Genomic DNA, 19,906 nt, shown 5'->3' on the forward strand with positions numbered 1-19,906 from the left:
TTCGAAGGTCCTTAGAAAGGGAGTAAATTAACATCGGGTTGCCGCGACCGGGTGGTGCCAGTTTGCACTCGGTGGTCGTGTCTCGATAGGGGAGTGGAGCGGAGCCGTATCCGAGCTGCGAGTTGCCCGCGAGTAGAGGCGAGCAAAGGCAACTATCGACGACTAGGAACGGCCTCCCCCGGCTCCCCCCTCGCCACCCCCACGGCTCCTAGCCACTACGGAGCCACTACGCCGTCGCTGCTATACGCGAGGATTATAGTTTTTCTGGGGGGAGGGTGGTGGAGCGCCTTGCTTTCGAAAGGATGGTGATTGTGGAGCGTGGACAGAGTAGAGTTAGGCGTATATAAGGCCTGCCGGCCCGGCCCAAGTCAGTCATTCACCGGACTACCAGCCCACCATACACACACCAAACATGAAGGCCTTTGTGAGTATCTACGGATTCCTCTGCGGGCTAAATTACGGGCTCAATTATGGGCTCAATTACGGGCTTCGGTACGGGGTGTTTCTTTTCGTCGGGGTGTATCACTTGCTCATATTTGATTGATCGTCGCGTCGTTCTCTCGTGCTCCAAGTAAAGTCATGCTACTCTATCTCATTTAATTATTTTCATTTCTTACCTATCGCGTCATCTTGCTTGAAACTTTTTTCACTTTTCAGTATAACTTTCCGGTTTCTCTCTACGATCGTTTCTACTATCATAATTATTTCGATCGTTTTAATTCAAGCTAAACTCAATGTTCGTTCTTTTGATGGATAATTAGATTTTCGCGTCAACAAATAATCTTGAGCGCAGTAAACGCGACGTTTTAAAATGTCACGTATCTAGTGAAACGATGATTCAATGTCAGGGTTCGTCTTACCTTTTCTCTTTGTCGTTCTTTTAACTCGTCCGCGAAACTCGAAAGTAAACGCAGACGGATCGGCACCATACCTCTTACGACTTTCATTCATAAAATATGCAATCTGGTCGTCTAGTGCAAGTCAAAGTAAAACCGGTTGTAGTATCATCGCGCTCGTCATTGAAAAGGAATCGTATCGTCGACCGGTTACCGTCCTTGGTGAATCCTTCGTAGATTCTTTAATGACAACTATACTGACTTTCAATACGAACGATCTACAATAGATCCTATTTTTCGCGAGAGTTCTAGACATTAGAGATTACGAAATGCGATCTTTAGAGTCGGGAGGGTCGCGGGAACGTTCGGTCAGACTCGTCGCACGGCTCACCGCTCGCGAACCTTCGTTCCGCGTAAACGGGATGTGAAAGTTTCGAGAAGTCGTTAGATATGCATAATTCCAGGTCGCGAAGCGATGCCATTTAAGTGCAACGTCTTAAAACGGCCGCGACACGCGAGTTCATGATTCGATCTAACGCACTTCCTTTCGAACGTAAAGATAAGGAAAAAAACGACTTTGCTTTCGGAAAAAAAACGAAAGAGGATTTCGAGTGAAACTCTGGCCGGTTAGATTAATTATGAATCTCGTGCAATATCGTGCAATATCGTGCAATATCGTGGCTTTGGTCGTGCGTTGAATTGCGTCGCAAGTTTAGTTTCGAGCGATTGCATAAAATCGAAGTCGACTTCTTTTTCTACGGATACACGAAAGCATCTATTAGCGAATGGTCGGTCAAGAATTTCTTCCCCTAATATGGTCCTGTCGCGTTAGGCGTGGTAACCAGGCCGAAGCGAGAGGGAGTCAGCCTCCGGAGGAGTGTCTCGTTAACTATGAGAAAATGCAATCGGTGTGCTATCATTGCAATTACGAAACGTTACGGCACGACATTATGAGGACTAGCCGCGATCGACACATTTCGTAAATACATATGTATATACATATATATATATATATATATATATATATACATATATATATAAATAAATATATATATATATGTATTATACATATAATATCATAGTTTGTGAACGTAAGAAAAGAAAAGAGAATCTATGGATCAAATCGAAAGAGATCGGACGCAAAGATTGAAACGCGAAAGAACGGCTACTTCGAACGGTTCGAAACAGATTCCGGGAACAGAGTCACCGCGATTCCGAGTGAAAGCTAAACTGACGCATGGACGGTAGTCGGTTCGTAATCGCCTGCCAGCCAATGAAAATAGAGATTCGCGTCGGTGATAGTCGGTAGTAGAGCGCTTCCGTAAACCGATATAGCTCGGGTTGCGGCGTCATTTAATATAAGCATGAGGGAAATCGGTCGGCGTAAGTGTATCGGAAGCTCGAGGCGAAGGACAACCGATCGGTATAGATTGATCGGTTGTGGTCGAAGTTAGTAACCGGTTTCGTCCGTTGCAGATCGTGTTCGCCTGTCTAGCAGTAGCGACGGCCCGTGCCGGTATCGCACATGGTGGCATCGGCTACGGTGGTTACGGCGGTGCTGGTTTGGCTATCACTGGTCATGGAGGTCTCGGCGGAGGTGCCGGTCTCAGCGGTGGACTCGCAGCTGGTGCTGGAACCGCTGCCTCCCTTCAGGGTGGTGCCTCTAGCTTGGGATCTGGTGGTCTTGGTGCTAGCTATGCTGCTGGTGCCGCGGCGGCTGCTGGTGCTGCTGGAGTTCAACAGATTGTCTCTGGAGGAGTAGCAGGTGGCAGGGCCGACATCGGACCAGCTGAAGGACCCAAGGCTAACGTAGGACCCCAGACTGGCCCATCCGATCTTGCTGGACCCCAGGAAGGTGCCAAATCCGTAGGTGGACCTCGTACCGGACCATCCAGCTTGGTAGGACCTGCTGCTGGACCATCCACCCTCGTAGGACCCTCTCAAGGAACCGCCACCCTCGTTGGACCATCCCAGGCTACCGCTAGCCTTGTAGGACCTAGCTACGGTGGAGTCGCCTTCTACGCTGGTGCTGGTGGAATCAACGGTGACGATGGAAGCTCTGGCTCTGCTGCTGCTGCCGCTCCTGGTGGTGGCGCTGGACTTGGTGGTAAATATCTCCCTTCGTTTGTCCAACGATTACCTAGAATTAAAGAGTCTCATCTACTATTTCCTACCTATTTTTTCTTCCAACAGGACTCGCTTTGGGAGGTGCCGCTCTTGGTGGTGGACTTGGTGCTGGTCTTGGTGCTGGTCTTGGTGCTGGTCTTGGTGGCCCTGGTGCCATCGCTGTCATCGGAGGTGGACCTGGAATCGCTGGTGGCATTGGTGGACATGACGCCGGAGTTGCTGTTATCAATGGCCCATCTGGCGCCATCCACGCCGGACTCGGCTCCCACGGAGCTATCATCCCCGCACCAATTGCCAAGTGGTAGACGGTTCAAGACCCCAGCGATCTCGGCTCGGCGACGGCGGCAAACCCACCACAGTCACTCACCGGTCTCCGGACGATCCTCAAACGCGCTCACAACGTCTTCTTCCCAAAGCTTCGTCCAACCTCGGAACATGGTAGGAACGCGCATCGGTCTTAAAGTGGTATAGTCTCTATACTATATTCGGTGGTAGGATGCGCTCGGCGCAACGGGATCTTCGCTTCAACGAAAGGTCCCGTTGTTTCACCGATCCGTCCTAGCCTCCCCTCGATGGATAGGCCGGCTCGTATCGGCCTCGAGAGAAAGAGAATGAAAGAGAGAGAGAGAGAGTGAGACGGAGCGAAAGAGAGAAATCTAGTATCAGAATGAGAGAAAGAAAGAGAAAGGAGGAGAGAGATAGAGAAAGGGAAAACGCATCGTGAGCCCGGCCACTCGTGATTCGCGGTACACTTTCCTTCTTTTGGAAATTTAGTCAATTGTCGCTTCGTACGACCACAACAATCGGTCGTTACCGCGGTCGCCGGGCTCGAGATCTCGCGCACCCACGAGCCGGTCAGGAATCAGCCGCGTCTAATGAGATCTAACGGCGCGAGCCAATTGCGAGCTATACGCTAGCACGATCGACCGGCCGCCGCTCTCGGCCATGCTCTCGGCAAGTGGACAAGCTTTGGCGCTTCGTCGTCGGACCAACTGGGTCTGTTCTGTTTTCTGAATACCCACCGTTGCTCCGGCTCGAACTCTTTTTCTTCTTTCTATGTCTTCCACCATCCGTAAGGCCGCTCTTCGCGCACACACATACACACACTTTTTTTTATTACTCTTCTCTCCCTCGAGCGGGGCTCGACGCCTCGTGTGTTGTTATACTTACTGCCGCACCCAAGCATACATATTATTATTACATTGCTCGTCCATGCGCATTATATGTCTCTTCTCTTTTTATATATATATATAAATATGTATACATACTACTACTACTATTCTACTTTTCTTCGCGTATCTATATATATATATATATAAACACATTGCCACACACGCGCGCACACACACCATTACCATATGTGTATTCGTACATATACACACACTACACATATATTATATTATTATGTTTATATGTTAGTGAAAAGGAGAGACCGGTAGATTATGGTAGGTCAGCCCTTCCCGTGAGCGAACGAATGTATATAGATGGCGCGCCGCCGCCGGCCCCCGACCCCGCCCGCCCTCGTCATACCCTTTCTTTGCGATCACGACTAGCACCCCACCACCACCATAGATAGATACCACGTATTTATAGCGTTTATACATTTATACAATACTTTATATAAAATAAAGCATCAGTATTTAAAAACTTTTTCATTTATTCTCATATCAACCTCATACTCCGGCTATTCTATCAATGATATTTATCTATTATATTAAAAAGTTTTCTCGACAATAACAATGATCGAGTATAAATAAACTAGTCAATCGAGAACTATTTTCATTTTCTATCAAATATTTACCTATTTCAAACCATTCATGGCGTTGTAGACTTTGAAACAATATCTATATTACACTCCTATCCGTTTATTTTATCCGCCTACGAAAGTGTACTCTTCGATTGGTAAACAAAGAGAAGTAGAAAAGAGAATGATTGCTTTCAATGTTCTCACCTATACAGGTATAGATATAGCAAAACTTTATCTTTTTATATCTTTCCTTATTTTTTTTTTTTTTTTTTTTTTTTTTTTTTTTTTCATAAAAATCAAAAAGTCTCTCACAGGATCGTTTTTTAGTTCCGTTCTTCTGCTTTAGTTTAATGACAGCTGATGTCGATTAATTGATAGACCAAATTTCGACCATAGAAATTTGAAGAAAAAGAAAACCCCCAGAATATCGTGTTTCAATCTGCGCACGCAGACAATCGATTAATCATCGAAGCAAAATCATAGTTCCTGAGAGATACGAAGGGTAATTGTCTTTCTACGATTTATAATAGTTAGAGTTTGTTTCTTTGAGATTAGATAGTTTCTCTAAATTATATAGAACCGTTCGTTATTTTTCATGTACCTAGTATCGACATTTTCTTCTGAATATTTGAATATTTAGTTTTCTCTAAATCTCGTTTAGCTAGCTTTTTCTCGGCATTTTATACGAGTCGTCAAATAGTTTGAAAATGTATCAAAGCTCAGAGAAGTGTGAGAGAGAGAGAGAGAGAGAGAGAGATTTCACGATAACTTTTAAAAATATTTCATTTCGCTATTCGAGAAATATAATTTCCTTTTCGAGAAAAAGTTTTGAAATGCGACGAACGAAATGATAAAATAATGTTCTCTCTCTCTCTTTTTCTCTCTCTCTCTCTCTTTTTCTTTTTCTCTTTCTGGCGACATATTTCAAAATATTTTATTAATATTTAACGATATTTTTGCTTCTTTTTTTTTTCATAGATACCGAGGAATATCATTTATACCGATTGTTCGGAAAGCTTTCGAAAAATTCTACTAAAACAGAAATTAAATTTCAAAATTGGTTTATTCTCTTTAAAAGAAATTCCATTTCTTTTTCTCTTCTTTCTTTTTTTGACGATAACGAGAGAAAATCATTAGGTTAAAATTGAAGAGTAGCCATTAATTCACGCAAACAGATCAATTAGAAAACACGTATATGCATATTGATAGTGGTTTCATAATGTTTACAAACATTTTGAGTCTCGAAGCTTTCGCGTATAATAACAGAAGGCTTTCAGTAAGGTTAGTTGTATGAAACGAAGCGTATCTGCAATGGAATATTCCAAGTTCTGTTTAACGGTTCACTTCCTTATTTCCCAAGAGACACTCATCCTTATTAGATGCTTCACGAGATATGTATATATATTATGCATACATACATATTTATATATATATATATATATATATATATATATTTATATATATATATATATATTTATATATATATATATATATATATTTATATATATATATATATATTTATATATATATATATATATATTTATATATATATATATATATATATATATATATATACACACATACTATCTAATTACATTTCTGATAATATTTCTGATAATATTTTAGATATTTAAATTACGACTATCGTATTTGTCCACTCGTACGATTTAAATAAAATAGATCCGTTTTCTGATAGTTCTATTCTAGTCGTAGATATAGAATGTGATTAGAGAAACGAGTCATCCAGGAACCGAACTAACAACACTTTCTATTGGCATAACGCGAAAAGATTTCTCCGTTTATAGATTTCATGCGACGGCAAAGATTCATCGACAGAATATATTTTCTTTCATTCGCTTTTCTTTCGAAATTAAAAGAAATACTTTTAATTAACTATAAGTTAATATTTTCTTTTCTATTTTTTTGCAGAAAAAACAATTGAGGACTGGCAATACGTTGATTATTTTCATTCGACCAATCAAATTCAACGATCTACAACATTTCATTCGAATATAATTAACCAATAAGTTTTAATTAACATTTAATAAATTATAATGAGAAACCTGCGATCATTTATGTTTCGTTAGATATTATTTAGCTACTGTATCTCTCTTATGTACGTAACCGAGATTAATGACTGAATTCCTGTGAAATCGTTTAAGCGAATGTCTCGAGATATAAATAATGCCTTCGTTCTCTCTTTCCGCGATATATCGCTTTAGCGTTCTTTAGGAAAAAGTATGTATCGTCTGTTTCGTCATATATTACGAAAATGTATAATCCACGTGAAAGATTTTCTTCGTTATTAGAATTCTTTCGAAATTAAAAAAAATTTATAGAGCTATAAGAAATAATCCACGAACTTATAGAATTTGCAATATTATTGAACCAATAATATTGCAAAAAACCAATCTGATTGTTGATGATATTTCAATATTTATGTCTGAAATTTCAATATTTATAAAATTAAATTAGGCCGAAAAGAATTTGTTTGTTAATGTTACAGTATGTAATATTTAATTATTATAGATTTTCAATAGATTTAAATATTTAATTAGAATAAATTACGATGGATTATTAATTACATATTTAATTACAACGTATAAAAGATTTAGTCACGTAAATTTTATGTGAGCTATATAAATCACTCATCCGAAAATAGAAAAATAACAATAAGAAAAATATTGTTGATATTGACAGATGTATGTAAAAGTTTTCATGTTTTTTTCAATATCTTATTGTAGATGTTATGTCACTTTTTAAAATATTTTTCCTAACATAATTTTTTCACAAATATGGCAACGTTTTATCTGATAAATTATCCTTATATCATAACTATAATATAATAAATACAGTGATTCTATTAGTAATAAAATAATGAAAACAGTACGTTTCTTTTTTTTGTTATTTACACACAAATATTTTATGAATCTAACAAATATTATTATAAAAAGAATCCTCTAGGAATTATTCAATTTAAACTTAGTAACAAATTTTCTTTATAGTTTTTACTTATCTTTATCTTAATGTTTTCATTGGCAATAATTAAATATGTATATTTGCTTCATTAAATATACATATATTATTTTTGAAATATGTACCTGTTTTTATATAAATGTCAATCAGAAATTTTTTAATATTTTTTAATATTCAATATTATTTTTGAATACTTTTAATATTTTCTAATCATTTATTTAATAATGAAATGCTGTTTTTTTAATGTATGATATGTGATAACCAGTCATTCAATATGCGATAACGTTATAATTAATAGCATAATTTTATATATAATATAAAACATATTTTTTTTTGTTAAAATATAATAAAATTCATCGAATATCTATGTATATATATATATAATATTATCACACATTGATATCAAAGTAATATAATCGATTTCTTCAGTTACAAGGTAGAGATGGCAAAAAATAGCGATCCTTATACCACCAATGTATAAACTATCGCCGTTTTTTTTTTTTTTTTTTTTTTTTTTTTTTAATATAAAGATAAACTTAACAAAAATATTGATCCTTATCCAAGCATTGTAAAGATCCGTGTAAGCACATACGTTTTGACTTCAATGCTTCGTGTAAAAATTGTAAATTAAATAGAATTATAAATTGATACATCTGATGATGTATAAAATTTATGAAAAAGCACGTTTACTTAACGAAACCAATATTCTTCGTTGTAGAAATAAAAAGAGTATATGGCACGTGTATGTTCATTATTTTTTCCTTGTCAATATTATATTATACGATACGTGTTTGATATTCGATGAGAATCCGTGATATACATCGATATTTTATAATTTATATGATTAGAAATTGATTATCGTAAGGAATACATACATTGTTTTTTTTTTTTTTGCAAAGCATTATTACGTTGCTATTTATAAACGTTCTCGTCTAATATCTACGTTAATAGTGGAGCATTTGTCGCGTGAAATGTCAGTCATATGTTAGCAAATTTATGAGATCTTTTGACGTTTCGAAAAAACCTCGATGGATCGTAATTTATTCGAATAAATAAAGTTTACGTAGCAATAATAAAAAATATCAACAATAGAATAAATAATTAGAAAAACTAAATTTGTTACAAAAATTATATTCGCTAACTAGTAATAAACGGCATAAATATAATTTTAACATGGGCGTTTAAAAAAATAAAAATAAAAAGAAAAAAAAAAACATTTCGTAATTCTTGCCATTAAGTGCTTGGAATTCAAGCAAGCCTTATAGTAATGACCGATCGAAGAGGCGTAGTCCTTTCACTTTCAAGGGTGGTAATTACTATGGAAGAGCATTCTTAGAAGAGTTTGTTTACAAGTGATTATGACACCGAAGAGTTTTTTCGGCCAAGGTCATTAGATATCTCTGAGAAATATTAAAATTCTACTACATAGCATATTTCCATTAATTCAATCTCCACGATTTCTCATGATCTCTTCGTATCATTAGATAATTATGTAAATTAATAAAGTTTTCTCATCAATAATATCAACGTAAGTCTAAAGTACAATCAACGTACATTAATTCGAATTCAAATCGTTCCGAATTTCCACATCTGTCGAACTTTCATGAAAGTGGTAACATAACGCAGTAATCGTTATCGCAAACGCTTTCGGCCACGTATCCCACAATGAGGTATGATCGGAGGTTACTCCCATAAACCATAACGATTGCGTCGAGTCCGGTGGTGTGAGCACGACAGACAATGACTGGAAATGTCAGTCTCACCATTAACATCGATCACGTTCAATCGTGGTGTTCTTCCGATGAACACGAACCTACGAATTTCAGAGCGAGATTTCTCGTTCTTTGGATAAAATCGAGAATCGATGCTACACCACCCATAAAAAGGTGCCAATCGAATGGAACTAGATCGGATACGATCTCTCTCTCTCTCTCTCTCTCTCTCTCTCTTTCTCTCTTTTTCTCTTTCTCACTTACTATCTTTCTTCTCTTTGTTACACGTCATTTTAAAGGTCGAGAATTCACCTCTTACGAGCTTCTTTGTCTTCTATGAACTTTAATCGTAGAAATACTAACGGACATTACATATCTTATTTCCTTCGTAACATGAGATACTTAGTAAATTACGTTAAATTGAAAACATTAACAATATATACGATAGAACTTTTTTCTTTATATAAATACCTTTAGTATTTCTATGTGTTTTTAGTTTAATAGATCGCAGTAACCTTAAAGCATTAAATTACGTTTATTTACGAGAATCACGAAGAAGAAGATCTTTCGATGTCAATTTATAACTCTTGAATTAATATTTTTCAAGACCAACGAATATAAGTAACTAAGTCAATATGATTTTTTTACGTTTAAGATAATATCAGAGAAGCAAGATGAAAGTGCACTTCGACGAAACTAGAACAGTTCAGATCGCACGATATTTCGCGATTTAAAGGTCGAAGTCGTACTTTGCTATGAGAATCCTATTAATTATTGAGAACATCTCTCCCTCCCTTTCTCTCTCTCTCTCTCTCTCTCTCTCTCTCTCCTACTCCCTCGACATTGACTTAATGCGAGAAACATATAATTTTAGTTTTCTAAACTATTTGAATCGTGATATAATATTATATGGTGCAGTCATTTAGAAATTTTTTTTATCGAAAGAGAAAAGTTCCAATCGTTCCGTCTGTTGAAGCGTTGAGAAGATCCACGACTCTGATATTTCATTGAAACGTCTTGATGGAAACTTGTGCTACCTTTGAAAGTAACGTTTAAAGACTCCTCGCGGCACTTTGATTTTGCGGTTGCTTTAATCTCATCCTATCAAAAAGTATCAGAAAATTTAAGAGTTATTTTACGAAACGAGATTGATTTTATCATATTCAAACTTACCAAATTTATTATTTTACCAAGATATTTATCAGTCGTTAATAATTTATATGAAAAGAACACGTTCGGTCCTTTTCTGCAATGTATATAAGTTAATAATAGTTAATAGTCTATTAATCATGAAATATAATTATGAGAGAATTGAATAACAAGGGAATATGATATGATATCGATTATACTGAAAACTAATAATTATTCGCTTGGAGTTATTATTGTATTGACAAATAAACTTATGTAATATATTAAACTTCATCAATAAAATAACTAATTAATAGACTAACTAACGGTTGAATATTTCGTAAATAATAAACTGATTATTAGTTAATTAAAGCACAAAGTCATTAATAGTTAAATTCGAAGAAAATAGTAGGTAGATAAATATAGATATACGAAGGAAACATTTAACATAATTTTCACGGGATTTACTATACTTGGACGACTCGAAGGTCATACATAAAAGGACCATATCCTGAGGGTAGGTGTGCCGGATGACGAGCTTCTTACACAATGCTCGAGTCACCACGACGAATATGATTTGAAGGGATCAACGGGGGCGCGGTCGAGATTCTACAGCAGTAGGTATATAAACTCCGTCGAAGAAAACCGTCGATACATTCAACGATCAGAGCTCGGCAAGATGAAAGCCCTCCTAGTAAGTATACATTTCGTCTTCTATTCCACTTTCCAAACTCCATTAATTTTTTTTTAACTTTCGATGATCTCTCAATATTTACAATGTTTCAAAACTTTGTCAATCGTTTTATTCGATCGAAGACAGTCTTAAATTTGTATCTTTTAAGTATTACTTTTTTGCCACAATATCAATTATTGATTCATATTCGACTAGTCATGTTTGCTAAGTATAAGTTATTAGAGTTTTATATAATATAATTTTTTTAGGTTTAGGTTATAGAAAATTAAACATTATGAAAATTTTGGAAATGATAAAGCTCAAACTCACCGAATAAAAGTTCATATCTCAGGCGAGCATCCTTGTGCTGTGCACATACGCAGCTGGATCACCATCCTCGCGACAACGTCGAGAAATCTACGGTGGTTATGGACATGGTTATCATGCTGGATACTCTGGACACGGTGTTGCCTTGGCAGGACCATTACTAGGTCATACAAGTGTGGCTGGGCCTCGCGTTGGAGCATCCGTTCTTTCCGGACCTTCGATTGGACCAGCCAAATTATCAGGCTCAGCTTCTGGACCGGTTCACGTATCTGGTGCTGTCGCTGGTCCAGCCGTTGTTACTGCTTCCGTTGCTGGACCTGCATATGTCGAAGGTTACAATGGACCATACGATGGTGGATACTATAATTCTCCTTCTCTCGCCGGTAACTAATTATTTATCTTTTTTTAATATTCACTTTAAAATTGACATTTTATCTATTTTCTTCATTACATATGATTTATATAATATATTAAATAATTAATATGTTGAGTATTGAAAGAATCTTACATAATTCAACATATTCATCTATTATCTTCTATCAATTTTTCTTCTTTTTTTTTTTTTTAAATAATAGATACAAAAGAATTCTTAATCATACTTTTTCCACTAGACTTTACTATTATTCGAATATTTTATCGAAATATAATAATAGAAATTTTAAAAGGGTTTTAAATAAATTCTACAGAATTGAGTGACTATCGTTAAATGTGTTAACTCTAAAGTAATTAAGCAGCATTAATAATTCACATGCAGGTTACGGTTACGCGGGTTCTCCTGGCTACGTCGGTTACGCGGGATATGCAGGAAACGCGGGATACGCAGGACACGCAGGACACGGCGTTGTCCTCGCAGGACCTGCGTCCCACGGTGCCGTCGTATCAGGACCTCATTCTGGCGGCTCGGCCGTCGCCGGTCCTCATGCCGGTTCGGTGATCATTGCTGGTCCCTCGGGAAAAATCACAGCTCATGGTGCCGGATACGGTGGCGTTCATGCTGGATTGCATAATCACGGTCATTGGTAACGAGAGTATTGTCCCTTGAAACTCATTTAAAAATGTCCAAAAATACTCGATGTCTCGTTCACCAATTATTTTCTATATATGATGATGATGATAGGTTCGTTCCTTCTATCTTCTTCTTTTATACTTTTTTTTTTAACCTTTTTCTTTTTTCTTTTTTTTTTTTTTTTTTTTTTTGTTTTTGATATCTTTCCAACCTTTTCTCCAACACCAACAATGTCATTCATTAACTTGATATTATTACTTATCTCTCTTCCCTTTCTCTTTATCTCTCTTTTTTCTTTTTTTCTTTCACTATCTCTCTTTATCTTTTCTTTTGAAATATCGTTCGCACGGTTTCACGACGACGCTAGGAGCATTCGCGGTGCTTTCAGCTGAATATGCGTATTTATAACGATGGTTTCCCCTTGTACGAGAAGAATAAATGTGTTCTCTTTCTGTAAAAACATTTCCAGGAACTAAGAGATTTCCAGGAATTAGAGATTCTTTTTAGGGGCGCATCCTTTTTAATCTGTTATAATTTCCACGCAAGATACTTGTGCAGAACGGACGATACTCGCATGCATTAAATGTAATTAAATTTACTAAGGAATTTGGTGGAAAAAATTTGACAACAAAGAAGGAGCTTTTAATAGAAATTTATATGAAAATAAAATGACTGACATGTAAAATGAACATGTTAATCTATGTAGAATAGAATCAGATGAATTCTTTTTCTTTGTAATCGATCGATTTATCATAAGATAAAATTTATTTATATATACTTCCCTATTAAAATATATTTGATAGAAATAATCAATATTATTAGAGAAAACGATCGATTGATCGATCGAACTGTCAATCGAATCGATTTGTTATTGTAAAAGATAAAAAAAAAAACATATTAAAGACGTCTCCTTAGTGCAGCTCTATTTTCGAAATATTTTATCAAGATACTCACAGGCCACGTCGTTCCCATCGTAGTCCTTTCGAAGAGCGCCGTCTCCAATGCATCTAGGCGAATACATCTCAGTGCATTAGCGCGAGACCAGACTACCGCTACGTAATCCCTTTTCCTCTTCCTCTCCTCTCCACTCCTTTTCTCTCCTTTCGTCGTTCCCTTTGCTCCTGACGTATTGCGAGAATAGAACCGCACCCCCAAGAATTCCAAAAGGTCACCCATTTGTGCCGGTCGAGTACCCATCGAAGCGGGTTAAATCTAAAGAAGTAGCACTGAGGATCGAAAATTACTTTCAATAATTTCTTCTTATTTTTTTTTAATATGGTAATAATTACATTAAAAACGAAGAGAAGAAACGATATCTAAACGATTTTTACATAAGTACTCGACTCTTGCTGTAAGACTTTATCTTGCTGATTATACATAATTATATATAATTATAATAAAGAAATACGATATTATTCATGCGAAAGCATAATTATATAATATCCGATTATTTCGAGGCAAATGATAATAAAGATAATTTGTTTTCTTACTTTCGATATATTTTATAAGAGTAATCCAAGTATCTAGATAGATACATTGTCATCGTGCAATGATCGTTAGAACGAAATTATTTAATACAATATAAATGTTAAATAAAATATTTCTCCTCTTTGATTCATTGTAATTCTTTCTTTATTTCAATAATTTTTCGATCAATCTTTAAATGTACAATAATATACATGTCATCCATTGCTATATCGAATATTAACATATATACGATCGAAACAGCATGTCGTTCGCTTAAGGAGAAAAAGATGAGGTAGATAGTGGTATAAATGTACGGAGTTAGATTATTTCTTTGTCTTTTTTTTTTTTTCTTCTAAACATCCGTATAGAGCGATAGTTATGTTAAAAATTAACCTTGGCGTCACGATAAATCACTCGACACGTTACGTAGTTCAGGTCAGAGTTAGGAACGAGTCGCGTCGGTTACCCGTGCTCTATTCGAGACGACATTCCTCAGGATCGATTCGAGCTCGAGACATAAAACGAAGAAAGTTAGCGATTGTTTTCCATCTGTCTGTCGTCGAGCGTGAAAATGTAGAAGAAAAGGCGTGGCCGATAAACGATGCTTTTCTATCGTCATCCACGGTCAACTATTCTTCCTCGATCTTCGTCGAACCATCGTCTTGGTTTAATGATGAACCTTCGATAAGAAACGCTCAAATGAGTACGTAAAGAAAAGAAAAAATATATAGTACGTTTTCTTTTTTCTTGTTACAATTTCAATACTTTCGAGGATCTCGACTATTCGATTTAAATTTTACCAATGTAAGGAAGGTTATAATGGTGAACTAATGATTCAGTTTTATAGAGAGAGAGAGAGAGAGAGAGAGAGAGAGAGAGAAAGAGAAAGAAAAAAATAAATAGATAGATAGATAGACGGAGAAAGAGAGAGAGAAAGAGAGAGGCAGAAAGAGAAAGAAGGAGAGAAATAGTTCATCGTTGTCATCGGCCACGTTTCGAGATACAGGACGTCAGAAGAAAAAAATAAAGAGAACGAGGAGAACATTTTTCTTTATCTTCCTCTTGTTATAGTCTGGTTCGAACGCAACCAGAAAACGAGTATCGGTGATATTCTATTGTACTCACCGGAAGAAGTGGAGTTTTTTCCCCCTTAACGAGGAATTCGAAAGAGGGTCGAACGTCGAGTGTCCGGAAAAGCTCGTTCAACTGGGCTTTCCAGCTTTCATCTTGCTGACCTCCCGTCAGGATCCGTTTGTTCGATTTGTGCGAGCGACTGATCACTCTCTCTCTCTCTCTCTCTCTCTCTCTTTCTCTCTCTCTCTTTCTCTTTCTCTCTTTCTCTTTCTCTCTCTCTCTCTCTCTCTCTCTCTCTCTCTCTCTATCTATCTATCTACCTATCTCTATTTCTATTTCTCTAGCTCTCTTGATCGATCGATCGGCAACTTTCCATCGAGCATCGCGACGGGACATTGTCGCGCAAGCTGATGTTAAGTGAGCTTTTATACGAACCGATCGACGGCTCGCGAAGGCACGTGGGTCGGTGAACTTGTTGAAAGAGGAGGGTGAAAAGGCGGGGCTGCTCCAACCTGCTTCGACTTCGTGTCACTATCTCTTGGACCGTGAAGGCGAAAAAAGGAGGGAAGTACGATAAAAAAAAAAAAAAAAAAAAAAAAAAAACAAGGAAAAAGAAAAATCTTCGAGAAGGATAGAAACTCGTCGTGACGCAAGTGCGTTCCCGTTTTGGACCAACCGATCTCTATTGGAATAGATCTCGATCCGACTGAGAATCTTGCCTACGCTTGTATTCTCTTCCCTTTTCATCTTTCTCAACAATGTGTTCGTTGTGTCATAAACAATTTTATCGGTATCTACTTTTACATGGCCATGGATTTTCTCTTATTTTTATTTCTTTCCCAACAACAACGATAAATTTCCAAAGTATAATTTGTATTTAAAAGCAAATAAATAAGTTAAGAGATTAAAAAACAAGATAGATAAATAAATAAATAAATAAATAAATAAATAAATAAATAAATAAATAAATAAATAAATAAATAAATAAATGAATAAAAGTAAAAAGATTTATGATCATAGTAGATTATACATACTCGATATGGTAGCGATTTTTACAAATCTGCCAAATAAACGAATTTTGAAATTGAACAATGAGAATGAAACTTTGACCACAGTTTACAGCCAGTTATAAGAAAATAGAACTTTTGCTTCTTTGGAAAGAATTGGATGGATAGAATCCGAAAAGTTTGTCGGTAAGTCAGTCGTGAAACGATTACTTACGTCGAACGTAAGGAACTTTCTTCGCTCGATTCCAATATCAAGTTCGAAAAAGTGATAACACGTCGGAGGTGCATATTTCTTTTTCCAATGTCGAATTTCGTAATATCGAAGAATTACTGAAAATATGAACGAACTATCTTTACGATAGATTTTTAAAATAGTTTAATATTATTACTAGCTATTATCTTTTATAATTTTAAATATTATTTTCATCATAATTCAGATTTTTCTCATTCAAGGACGCCCACGTAGGAGCTTCGTTATTAACGATAGCCAATAAAATGTAATCACCTGATCTATTCCTATAACAATGGGTTCACGAGATTGAACTTTCGTTGAAGTTAGAACGATGACGAGGGTGAGGACGGCGATGACAAGAATAAGACTACAGGAAAGGTGCGAAAGAAATTTGCTGATCGTAATCACCTTGTTGGGAGTCGAAGTATAGTAATGATATTCCGAACGCGATCCATAGAGCACACTCGGTGATCCATTACGAACTTGGCTCCGCGACAGGACGTTCAATGCGTACCACCACTACTTGCGCCACTTGCATCGGACTACAATGGATCTCCGTTCTTTTCACTATCGACGAGAGTGGGCACTGTGCCTCGCCTAAACGGATCCGTGATGGATAATGCATCTAATCCTCTATTATAAAGATAGAGATTTTTTCTATCTTTAATAAAAACAAAAGAAAAAAAATCACAAATGATTTTCGAGATCAAAGAGATCATCCTTAATCGTATCCTCTTTATCAAGATTTGCGATCAAAGTTTACGATAAAGATATAAATGATAAAGACGTAACTTGGAAAGCTCATTCAATGTCAAAATACGGATAAGTGTTAGGGATAAAACGATCGCGGAACCATCGCAATATCATAGGAGTATACTCATAATTATTCGTTGCTACGTTTTAAAGCTCCCATAGATCTTAAAGTAGTGATAAAAGTTCTAAGGGTACGATCATAAACTTTAGAGATTTATCGGTGCTTGGTAGATCGAAAATAACATTTCGATATTTATCAGATAGGTGAGAAAGAAAGGAACGTCAGACATGCAAATAAATCACCAAGAGAAATTTCGATGCTCGTAGGGCAAATTATTACATGCGATTTACATGTAATAATGCGTTATCGGTCGCCGTTTCATTCTTGTATGCTAATCGAAACATCAAAACAATAGTAATTGCCATTCTTTTTACTTCCTGTAGAATGAAACGATTCGCGTACCTGCCTAATATTGAAAATCGATCGTGTGAGTATTAAATAACTAAGTATTATTTCGCAAGAAGTACAAGCGAACAGAAGCCGGATATGGATGGTTATCGTTTCGTTGTAAGATAAAGGGAGCAAATGTAATGGAAGCAAATGTATAGAGAGTCGAAAAAAAAAGAAAAAAGAAAAACATGTGACATGCTTGGGTAGGAGGTAAAATACAGGTGAGGCGTCAGAGGCATTCGATACGGAGACTCAATGGGTGGTGGTTCGAGGTTGATAAGGTCCGTTGTGTCAACGGCCACGCGACGGGTAGCTCTGCGGAGAATGTTTGGCGTGTCCCATGCCCCGCCTTCGGCTTCAAAGAATAAGAGGGAGTATGGATCGTCGAACGAGACCGGAGACAATACTCGATCTCGTATAAAAGCTCGTCGACGACGACGTTTAGATAGAGCAGATCGGTCAGAGCAAGCAAAAGCAAGCAAGGAGTTTCCGATCGATTCTATCAACCCTTTCGATAACCCACCGAATTCAATCAGCACGATGTGTACTCTACTAGCAAGCATCTTGATGGCCATCCTTTCGGCTGTAGCAGCTGCACCTTCGGGCTGGGCACCCGGTGCAGCCCTTGCAGGGCCAATTCTTGGTGCCGCAGCTCTAGCCGGTCCGGCTCTCGGCCCAGCCGCCCTTTCGGGACCAGTCGTTGGACCCGCTCGAGTATCCGGAGCAGTCGATGGAGGTGCCGTAGTCACTGGTTCCATCGCTGGACCCTCTCTAGTTTCTGGTAGCATCGCCCCTGGCACCGCCGTCGTTGGACCCGCTCTTGGGTGGCCAGCTGCTGCAGCTCATGCTCCGCTTCTTGGTTTGGGATGGCCTGGTGAGTATTTTCATTTTGAAATTCATTTATTACGCCATACATTGCGGAATAGACAAGTTATATCTGTAGACGTCAGCCAGTTATTTTATTTTTTATCTCGTCATTTGTCCTCAATGAATTAACAATGCTTCATAAATCCATCTCAGTTTGAAAACAGTTTCTTCGAAAGGTGTGACTTAACGAATACCGATCTTGTCAGATCTTGTTAGCGACGATAGATCAGCATGACACTTTAGCATCCATTCTTCCGCGTTCAATAATTCTTTCCGTGTGACATCTAGGCGGACATGCGTTAAAATGTCACGATGTTTATTCCAGGTGCGGTTCTTGCTGGCCCAGCGGCCGGACCCGCTGCCCTTTCCGGGCCCATTGCTGCACCAGCCCTCATCGCTGGACCTTCTGGTAGCATCGCAGCCGGATCCGCTGGTCTCGGTGGAATAATACGTGCTGGCCATTACTAGTTTCAACCCGGTTATTCAAGAATATCCAACGACTATTGACTGATCTCCTACGACCCATGCCATTTTGAAACCGAACACACAGTGATCTCCGCCATTATACCGCAAATACCTCCCTATCGTTCGAACCTCTTATATGTTTTATGTACATAACAAACGTTCATATATAATGCATATATAATAAAAATAAATGCAAATATAATAGTAGAGAATAATTTTAAATGAACTTCTAATTATTTGTAATTATATTGACACAGAGTATCTTATCTGTCCTATCAGTTTAAAACTTTAAGAGAAAAAATATTGAATTATAAAATCTATGCACCATCACATTGAATAGAATGAGAAAACATTTAGGCAGTTAAATGAATGATGGAGCAAATGAGAAAAGGAAAAATTGTACGCTATGATGCCAGATTTGTGAGAAAATCTTGTATCGAAATTGATCGTAATTAACTTAGATAAATAATTTCACTTCGTGAATATATAATATAGTAATGTATCTGAGATACATACGTGATTGGACCCAAGGGATCGCGATTAAAAGGTGAAACATCCGTCCGAGAGTTAGCAATTCCTTTTCAGAACAGTGATATCTTAGAGATGTGCAACCGTCTCTAAGCTCTATTTCGCAGTCCATTGTGTCGTTGTATCAGTAGGTCCAATGCTATCTCCGGCACAGCAGATCGTGTCCACCTTTGACTTCAATCCAATGGTCTGCCGCCAGTAATCGTAGGAAATTGCCTCAGTGCCGGTGCAATCAGCCGAGTATTCTCTGCGTGGACATTCGTGTAGAATAGAGACGAACAAAAGTTCAAATGCAATACCGCGAGTCATGCTGGCAGACAACGGATCGACATTAATGACGTTTCTCGTAGTTCGGATTTTTTTTTTAATTTCCGCTTTCGAGTTCTGTTCTTCGAGCTGGACAACCGGTGAAGTGGTTAGCTCTTCGACCGATGGGATTTATTTATAAAGCGATAGTGACATTTAAATGGTTGAAAAAAATAATTGAGGGTGTGATTCAGGGTCAGTAGGTGGTATAAAAGCTTGATTGT

General features: G+C 37.4%; 2 protein-coding genes and 1 long non-coding RNA gene across 5 annotated transcripts; 2 read left to right on the forward strand and 1 right to left on the reverse strand.

The window, feature by feature from the left end:
* Positions 1 to 285: 285 nt before the first annotated feature.
* On the forward strand, positions 286 to 7,531 carry LOC124951976 (spidroin-1-like). 2 transcript variants are annotated; one of them, XR_007101778.1, is made up of 4 exons: positions 286 to 424; positions 2,313 to 2,943; positions 3,030 to 3,401; positions 6,640 to 7,531. XR_007101778.1 is itself a non-coding variant. In XM_047501145.1 (3 exons), the coding sequence occupies exons 1-3, from the start codon at positions 413 to 415 to the stop codon at positions 3,266 to 3,268; spliced, it is 882 nt and encodes a 293-aa protein (XP_047357101.1). In that variant the 5' UTR covers positions 286 to 412; the 3' UTR covers positions 3,269 to 4,601. The 2 variants fall into 2 exon arrangements, 1 of the variants encoding a protein (XP_047357101.1); XM_047501145.1 differs by lacking the exon at positions 6,640 to 7,531 and having other exon boundaries at positions 3,030 to 4,601.
* A 3,664-nt stretch (positions 7,532 to 11,195) lies between these two features.
* On the forward strand, positions 11,196 to 19,050 carry LOC124951992 (tetra-peptide repeat homeobox protein 1-like). 2 transcript variants are annotated; one of them, XM_047501199.1, is made up of 4 exons: positions 11,196 to 11,220; positions 11,552 to 11,909; positions 18,073 to 18,390; positions 18,709 to 19,050. In XM_047501199.1, the coding sequence occupies exons 1-4, from the start codon at positions 11,206 to 11,208 to the stop codon at positions 18,849 to 18,851; spliced, it is 834 nt and encodes a 277-aa protein (XP_047357155.1). In that variant the 5' UTR covers positions 11,196 to 11,205; the 3' UTR covers positions 18,852 to 19,050. The 2 variants fall into 2 exon arrangements, with proteins under 2 accessions (XP_047357155.1, XP_047357154.1); XM_047501198.1 differs by having other exon boundaries at positions 11,201 to 11,220; positions 11,540 to 11,909.
* Positions 12,284 to 19,501, reverse strand: LOC124951993. Its single transcript, XR_007101790.1, has 4 exons — positions 19,365 to 19,501; positions 14,393 to 14,678; positions 13,487 to 13,758; positions 12,284 to 12,983 (listed from the first exon to the last, which is right to left on the reverse strand). It is a non-coding gene; the product is annotated as an uncharacterized LOC124951993 (long non-coding RNA).
* Positions 19,502 to 19,906: the final 405 nt, after the last annotated feature.

This window comes from Vespa velutina, chromosome 10, assembly GCF_912470025.1.
Source record: "Vespa velutina chromosome 10, iVesVel2.1, whole genome shotgun sequence".
Lineage (NCBI taxonomy): Eukaryota > Metazoa > Arthropoda > Insecta > Hymenoptera > Vespidae > Vespa > Vespa velutina.

Excerpts from the sequence above, each read along its gene's own strand:
- LOC124951992 (XM_047501198.1), top strand. Across the intron at positions 11,910-18,072 it reads TAATTCTCCTTCTCTCGCCG|CAAGCATCTTGATGGCCATC; the intron begins GTAACTAATTAT and ends GTACTCTACTAG. Across the intron at positions 18,391-18,708 it reads TCTTGGTTTGGGATGGCCTG|GTGCGGTTCTTGCTGGCCCA; the intron begins GTGAGTATTTTC and ends TGTTTATTCCAG.
- LOC124951976 (XM_047501145.1), top strand. Across the intron at positions 2,944-3,029 it reads TGGTGGCGCTGGACTTGGTG|GACTCGCTTTGGGAGGTGCC; the intron begins GTAAATATCTCC and ends TTCTTCCAACAG.